Here is an 8,329-nt window from a genome sequence, read left to right on the forward strand (position 1 = left end):
AGTAAATGGAGCTTTACGGCTGCTCCTTTTTGTGTGTAGCTGTTAAACTGAATTTCAGGAGCCATTTTTCTGCTTACTTTTAGACTCCGGGATGTAAGAGGGATGATGGTTTTTAAGACCGAAGCACCGGTGTAGAATAACAGTCGGTGTGGATGCTTTCTGAGCTGCGTGCACATCAGCAGAGGACCTCTAATAGCGGAAATGATGCAGAAAAAGTAAATGAATGTGGTTTCAACTCACAGGAAACCAGATGGTGGATACTCAGCCAGCGGGCATTTCTCACATTACCAGCACATTTTGTGTATATACTGGATGAACTGCATGCGGTCCGATCTCTTCAGACACACAGAATTGGTGGAGTATCATTTGGCACCGCTCAAGGAACAATATATTTCTCATATATCAAATTCAGTTATGTTCAGGAAAAAGGTTTGTCTTGTTGAATGGCTTTAATTTAATCACATTAGTGTTCAGCAGCGTTTCCCTCTGGCTTTACCAGCCGGCTGGAGTGGCACTAACACACAAGCGTCTCATTTAGTTGTGGTGGGTAACCTGAAGAGGGAATTGTGGAAACTGCCGCTGCCCGTGTTTTTGGGTTGTGATGAATTGTTGCCATCTACTGTACGTTTTCAGCGGTGCAACAGGAGAACTTTCAACTGCATGTTCATTTAAAAAAATTCTGTCTTTGAATATCTGTGCAGTGAGTAACTCTCTAACTCTAACTGTCATTGCATTTTTATACTTGGCTTGTATATGTAATGTTCATTTTTTATTTATTTATTCATTCAGTCAATTCTTGAGTTTACTGAAATATTAAAAAAAAATACTACTACTAATACTACTAATAATACTGATAAGAATGTAAAGAAAAAATAATTATCAATTACTTCAAAGCAATATTCTGTCAGTCACAGGACAATCACAATGATGCGTGAAGTGTAGTGTCAATTTTTTTTATTAAACATGACTTTAAAAAGCCATCATACGGATGATTTTTGCATTTTCACAGCTGCAATATGATGTAGCATATTAACTGGATAGCCTGTCCATCATGACAGAACCCTCATTATTAACGTGTTAACAGTCATTAAACTTACATTAATGCTCAGTCTTCAATTCCACATAAAGCAAACCCAGATTATTAGCACATGCTTACAAATCAAAATTTCAAGTAAAAATTGTGTCAAAATCACTAGCTGCAATAATTTATAAACTCCCTCCCTTCCCATTATAGAAAATAATGCAGTTCAATGTTCTCAGAAAAAAAAAGTGGTTTCATCTGGAAGGCATCAGCAGAACTGAAATTTAGAAAAACAACAAATGTATTTTCAAAATTATACGTACAAAAAGATTTGAGTTATCGAAACAAAGGCCGGGAAACACACACGTACCTTCCAGCGGTTCCCACACTCGTTACACAGAACAAATGTGGTCATTGGCTCATCAGCACTGCGTGTCTGCACCTGAAACACACACGGGGGTTTAATAAGGTGTAAACAATACATACAGCAGAATAAAACACCATCACTTACTCCTAATTACTTGATCATGGAGCATTAACATCACCCTTAATGTGAAAAGATCTCAACATTCAGCCCCATTAGGAGTCAAAGGTCCAGTTGAAAAAGCCCCAGTAGGTCTGTGAGCGTTTACCTGGTTGTAGGTGCAGTTCCTCTTCTTGCACTTTCCGCACTGCAGCAGGTCGGTGGAGGTGCCACCCGTTTTGGCCATTTGGTGCTCCCGGATGGCCTCCTGGGTGAGAACGTTCCTCAGCTGTTTCAGCTCGTCACTCGCCATCTCCTACACAAACACCAATATGTGAGCAAACCGAGCAAAGGGAGATAAAAAGCCCTTAGTCGTAAAAACAAATGGAAGGGATTCATCGGTTCAGTGAGCGGCTGCGGTCATCTGTACCTCAGCAGACATACTGGCGATGCGGCCCAAGTCGATGCTCCCCGCGAGGACGTTTCTGCGAAGCCCCGGGTTCTTGGGGTCCTTCAGGTTGCTGATGCGGCTGCGGACTCTGTTTTTATATTTCATATCGGTGGCCTTTATCTCCTGGTAGATATGTGCAACCGCGCAGTCAAGGTAGATAATAGTCATCGTGTAATGTCTAACATCGGCACCATCACTGAACCAACCATAAATTGGCAAATAATTAGCTAAATCGAAGGATATGATCTTCAATCTCCGCGGCCATGCTATCGCAGTTAGTTCCAAAATCCTTGAAGTCGTCTGTGAAGACCAGATTAAAAAGTCAATCTGCACACTCCTAACTGTCAGTATATTCAGAGCACATTAGGATAAAACGTAGTCTTAGCCTCACTGTCTGTGCGCAGGGCGGCTGCCAGCAGGTCGATGCACTTGTCCCTGACGGTGTCTCCCGTGGCGAGGTGGGGGGGCAGCGGACCCCCAGCAGAACTGAAGCCGGGTGACATGGGGCTGGTCGGGGTGGTGGGAGTTTTAGGGGCGTCGGTTTTGCCCTTCCTGCAGATAAGGACACATCGGAGCATTACAGAGCAGATCGTGTGAAGCGAGACATCTGGTGGATTTGGCCTGATTTGAAGGAGAGCTGTTATCCAAAATCAGCTGTGATCTTTTTTTCTGGTGCACAATGGAACATTTTTGCCCTTACTAAGATGTTTTTTACATTAAATCTTATTAAAAAGATGCATAAATCAAAATAGAGGCCCTTAACACATGTTGACTGAATCGCATCATCACTGTTCAAGCAGTCCAGCAGAACACAGCCTCATCGTTACCGAAGACATTTGCCACGGCTGATGTGTTAGCAAACAGCAGACATAAATGAAAGCATTAAATTGGAGTTATTGTTTTGGTCACCTGCAGAATGCAGTCAAATATTTCTATAAAAAACATCTGTGAGACCGAACAGAAAAAGCCCAAAAAAGTGCTGAAAGAGGCTAAAACAAGCAGAAGAGAAACTGCAGAGGTATGTGATGACTCTCCAAATAGCCAAACCTACTGTGTCAGCATCCATCTTCTATTTCTTACTGAACTTAACGCCTACTGAGCCTACAGTGACTTGAACATCATATTGAAATACCTTTCAACGCCGTCAGTAGAAGGCTTCCTCTGTGGAGGTCCAGGCTGGGAAATCTTCAAGCCGTGAGACTCTTTTCTACAATACAAAGACAGTAGCATCATCTCCTTGCTTTCCATTGAAACTAATGTTGAGACGCTTTAAGTAAATCTGGTTTTAATGAGAATGTTTACTTCCATTTCATTTCCAGGTATGATTCAGATTTAAAGCGCTGCATTCAGGTCCTACCTGTCAGGTTTGGTGTCCGTTGATGGACGTTTCACAGGAAGGCCAGGCTTCGAGTCACAGGAGTCCTTTCTGCAACAACAGAGAACCCGGGATCATGTCGGACATGAATCAGCAGAGATTCAAATGCAATGCACGGTGAAATGCCTTTCCCCCCTTTTGCACACCTGTGTTTTTCTTTCTTGACATCCAAACTGGGCTTTTTAGGAAGTTGAGATTTAGAGTCGGTTGAATCTTTCCTGACAAAAGGAAACACTTGTTTGATTCTCAAAAGTTAATACAGAATCAAGTGTCAAAATCAAGCTCATCGTGCATTGAAAGCAAGTCAAACCAAACACAGGCCAACCTTTCTCTCTTGGCTTCATCGGAGTGTTTTTTAGGCACTTTGCCATCCGATGAGTCTTTCCTGCAAAAATAAAACCACAAAATACTTCCTAAACTCTTTGCTCTTTTTACAGTCAGTAACTGTACACTTAATGTAAAGTGTGGATGAGTTCCTAATATATCGGGGTATTTAAACAAAGGAAAATAATGGTAAAGTAGGGGGGAAATGATGAATAATACTACTTCAAATTCAACAGTCCCAAATATTATTATTACACGTTTCCTTTGTATCCACATAATAAATGTTGCAGTCTGAAGTTACTGATCCTCCACATGCAACAGCAAAGTTACACTTCAAGGAAGAACGAGAGAGAATAATTCCCAGATCTCACACCTGTCTCTCTTCACAAGATCTGGCGTCTTCTTCTGAGGAGGAGGTTTAGAGTCGGACGACTCCTTCCTGCTGTGACAAACAACACAAGGATTCAATGCAAAACTCCAGATGAAATCACAGGTTATTTTCCCAAAATAATCCTCCCAGACGCTTGAAGGCGGTGACTACATGCAGCCTGTACTGAGGACTCGTGTGATCCAGACCTCTCCTTTTTCCCGTCCAGTGAGGGGCGCTTCGGGGGCGGAGGCGGGGGGTGGAGGTGCAGGGGAAGTGGAGGAAGGGGAGCGTTGGGGTCAGGAGGCTCTTTTCTAAATGAAAAGACACCTTTGAGCTGATCCGAGTCACACCATGATGCAGCGATTATTCATGTCGGGGAATGCAGTGGGCATGAGGAACCTGACCTGAGTGGAGGAGGGTGAAGGTGAAGAGGAAAACCAGCGATCGGAGCGTTTGGGTCCGGTGGAACTTTCCTGATGTGAAAATCAACATTTATTTGAGTTAACGTTTCCGCACTGACGTCACTCGAGCATGCATCAAAGCACACCTGACCTCTCTTTCTTTACTTCCAGTGAGGGTCGCTTAGCCGGCGGAGAGGCAGGATGAGGAGCGTGAGGGCGAGGAGGTCGGGAAGAAGAATCTTTGCCGTCCTTTCTGGACAAATGTCACAACAGTACAGATCAGCCCGGTGCAACTCAAAGAGATGCTGCTCGAGTTAAACACAAATCCTTTTTTTTAGAGACACACCTGACTGACTCATCACAACATGCACCATGCACAGCGGGCTACTTGTTAGGCCGTGAGTCTGGGTGTAAAACCGGAGGCACAAATGTCAGCATATGAGTGACTCAGAACCATCATGTCATGCGGTAGTATTTCAGTCCATCCTGCTCTTCAGCTCAAGCCATGCAGGTGTCCTGACCTGTCCTTCTTCAGGTCCACAGAGGGGCGTTTGATGGGGAGAGGAGGCCGAGCAGGTCGAGGGGGGGAGGGGAACCGGGTGGGATACAGAAGGCTGCCGTCCATCACTCCTCTCCTGAAATAAAGAATTCAATCTGAAGCTCTTCCGTATGTTTTGGATCTGTGAGAATCAGTGTTTTGAGCCGCCTCCCTCTCACCTTTCAAACATGGGTTTGGGAACAGCTCTCTCTCTCTGGGGTTCACCCTGTGGCCTCTCTCTTTGCGGCGAGCTTATCGGCCTCTCGTTTCGGTTTTCTTCTCTGTGTTTGTCCTTCTTCACGTCATCTGCGTGGCCGTGCTTCTTGCGTTCCTCCTTCACGAGTTCTTCCACGTGTCTCATCTTTTTTGGCTCTCCCAACGGCCTCTCTTTCCTTGGTTCGGGCTTGTGTCTCTCACTCTGCAGGTCATGCTTCTGTTTCTTGTCATCCATTCCCAGTTGGGCATCGTCTGCATGCCTTTGTTTTTGGGGTTCTTCTAATTGCTTCTCTTTTCTGACTTCTTGGAGATGTTTCTCATTTCGGGGCTCCTCCGTGTGCTTTTCGTCGCCGGGGTCGTCACCGTGTCTCTTTTTGCATTCGTCATTATGTTTTTCTTTTCGGTTTTTGTCGGGGTGTTTTTTGTCAGGATCTGAGTCGTGTTTAGCTTTGACATCAAGTTTCCTGTGACTAACAGAAACAAAGGAAGTATTAACTTTACCTCTGTTCAAGAGCCAGCAAACAGTTTCAATTACATCACATTTGTTGTTGTAATGCAACTCAGGCCCATTCGGAGAGGATTAAACCGAAATCCAACAGGCCTTTTAATAAGCTGGCAGGGTCTCAGAAAGTTTATCTGTACTTGTTCCATCATTGCATGAGTTGGCTCATGTTGACTGGTGATCTGTATTTCTACGTCTGCAGTTGTCACACCGTGTGCCGAGCTGCTGAAACTCACAGTAAACACAGCTCTGTGTAAAAACTCAGAGATACTTTTGCCAAACCCTAATGCTCTCCAGAAAGACCTTAAATTACAGGACCGGTGAACTGCAGGTCATTGAGCTCTGATATTGGGTTATTGCTCAGCAAAGGTAATATTGAAGCCCCTCAGCTTCCAGAGAGGAATCATTTTCTCCAAAATAACTAAAAGACCATTCAGTTCTTCAGAAGAAAACTTCATGCAGAAACATACAGAACCACATCACAGCTTGTATATCCTCTTTAGGAATTTCCTACATTTGCAAACATGACTACCTTGACAAATGAGGCTTCTTTTAATTAATACATTTTAGTTTTGTTCTTTTGAATTCTAATCATAAAGCACTGTCCTTGGTGCTGAACGTTGTCGTTGAATGCTTGGATGGCGTGAATCCACTTACGGCTGTGATAGGCTGTTACAGTGTAACTCCTGACACTGACTACTACTACTAGTTACTACTGTCATTACACATAAACATCTACAAATACTGTGGGTACAGTGTAGTACATTGTGGTGTGAATGACATACATCTCAGCATTTCACTTCCATCATAATTCCATGTGAGTTTAGATTATATTAAAGCATTTAAGTCACACTCAACACGGTTTCGTTGATTAACTGCTTCTGTGTTAAAAAGCACGTTTCTGTGCAGCAGCTGTGAAAGTACTGACCCGCTCGGTGTCTCAGAGGGGGAGCCGTTTGGAGACGCCGCTGCTTTGCCGGAGTCCAAACCGTTCTTCACTTCAGATGGTTTCTCAGAGTCTGTGTGAGTGTTTTTTTTTAATACATCAGTAAATCATTCAGTACAGCGATATATTTATTGCACAATTACTGAGCTACACAGTAAATCATGTATCAAAGTCAAGTACCCAGAAGTCTTTTCCAGTCTTTAATGAGGACCTTTGCCAAGGCAATAACTTCCTCGTCTGTGCAGTGCTTCCTGATCCCGTTCACAGACATGCCTATCCTCGTTTCCTAAAACAAATACACACAGACGTGTGTGTACACAGTGAGCTCTTAAAAATCAGTAGTCATTACGTTTGTCATGTTGGTGCAAAACAAAGGTTAAAAAAATGTACTCTAATGTAAACTATGCACAGGATAATATACTGAAGCCTACCTGGAGAAGTTTGAGTGTCATGTTGAAACCTTTCAGTTCCCTCAGTAGGTCCATGGCGCCCTCCTGCACACACACACACACACACACACAATCCTTTAAACATTAACCAGACAAACCTTTAAAGATTTTGGTTAGATAGTAAAATGCAGATGTGAACATTAAAACATTTATTTTTAACTTTTAATTAGCATTTAAGACAAATACATAATAATAGAAAAATGCAAACAATATCAAACATGCATTCAGAAAGCATCTCTCATCTAGTAATCATATTTTCCAATGTTTTTATTCCCCGGACTCTCAATGCTAGAGCGCCATGCTTTTTGAGGTCAGTCTCTCTCACAAACTGAGAGCCCGCGCGCGTGGGGGCGGGCGCGCGGGCACACACACCCACGCGCACACAAACGCGACCTTGCCCACAAGCCAAGTTGTTTACGTTCTGTTGCACGAGTTATTGTTCATTATTGTTCAAGCACAACGTTTGCAACAAAAACAAAAAGTTGTCGACGAGTTGCTCAAACTGTTGTTGCGCTGCAGACCGGAAGGTCCCGCGAGCGAAATGTAAGCAAGCCCGCGTCTCGCGCCAAACACCTGTTGTTACTGTACAGCCGGGCTCGTGTTACAAATGTGCACACTTTCCAAACACACCGACTCAGACGAAATCAAAGCGGATCGTCAGCGTCAAAAAAAACCCGGAGGGAATCATTTGCATGCGACGTTCACGGGCTTTCTGCTGCGGCACGAGGCGCCAACTGACAGCGCGCCACCTGTGGGTGTCACGATATGGTCTCACCGTGTTGTTTCGAGACACCATCTTGTCCAGTTTTTTGGCAATCCGAATGAGATCTTCCTCTCGCGTCATCGCTGCATTTACTCGATTGAAAATGACTCAACAACTTAGATATGATACTTCACACAAACCGTGAAGTAAGTAGGACAAAACAACAGCCGCTGCAGCTCGGACTTTACGCACGACGCACGCTCCATTCAGCCCAGAGGCGTGTCCTGCAGCAGGATCCCAGCTGACCTGCGCGACACATGACAACAACTAAATATAGACGCTGGAGTGGACAGACGGTGCAAAGCAAATATCTCAGTCACGGCGATTAGTTTAAAATCATTTCCAAGAGTCAAAATCTTTAAATACGTCCTCACTTGTCCTGTTAAAGTCGCCAATCGGTGGTCTTTACGGCTCCATATTCTACTCTGTATTTTTGCCCGCGTTATCAGTAAATATTTGAACAGCAGTGCCATTTGCTGCCGAGCCAAAGTTCAGCCTGACACCGGATCC

At 44.0% G+C, this 8,329-nt stretch overlaps 1 protein-coding gene across 2 annotated transcripts; it reads right to left on the bottom strand.

Moving 5' to 3' along the window:
* Positions 1 to 944: 944 nt before the first annotated feature.
* Positions 945 to 8,069, bottom strand: tcea3 (transcription elongation factor A (SII), 3). 2 transcript variants are annotated; one of them, XM_084027085.1, is made up of 20 exons: positions 7,832 to 8,069; positions 7,039 to 7,101; positions 6,788 to 6,893; positions 6,590 to 6,680; positions 5,123 to 5,629; positions 4,927 to 5,040; positions 4,557 to 4,658; positions 4,409 to 4,477; positions 4,211 to 4,315; positions 4,008 to 4,073; positions 3,636 to 3,695; positions 3,457 to 3,528; positions 3,293 to 3,361; positions 3,068 to 3,142; positions 2,327 to 2,487; positions 2,174 to 2,235; positions 1,915 to 2,064; positions 1,654 to 1,800; positions 1,392 to 1,463; positions 945 to 1,298 (listed from the first exon to the last, which is right to left on the bottom strand). In XM_084027085.1, exons 1-20 carry the CDS (start codon positions 7,898 to 7,900, stop codon positions 1,290 to 1,292), a joined length of 2,169 nt encoding a protein of 722 aa, XP_083883211.1. In that variant the 5' UTR covers positions 7,901 to 8,069; the 3' UTR covers positions 945 to 1,289. The 2 variants fall into 2 exon arrangements, with proteins under 2 accessions (XP_083883211.1, XP_083883210.1); XM_084027084.1 differs by having other exon boundaries at positions 4,008 to 4,076.
* Between the last annotated feature and the right edge of the window lie 260 nt (positions 8,070 to 8,329).

Source organism: Eutrigla gurnardus, assembly GCF_963514095.1.
Source record: "Eutrigla gurnardus genome assembly, chromosome: 14".
In the NCBI taxonomy this organism is placed as follows: Eukaryota; Metazoa; Chordata; class Actinopteri; order Perciformes; family Triglidae; genus Eutrigla; species Eutrigla gurnardus.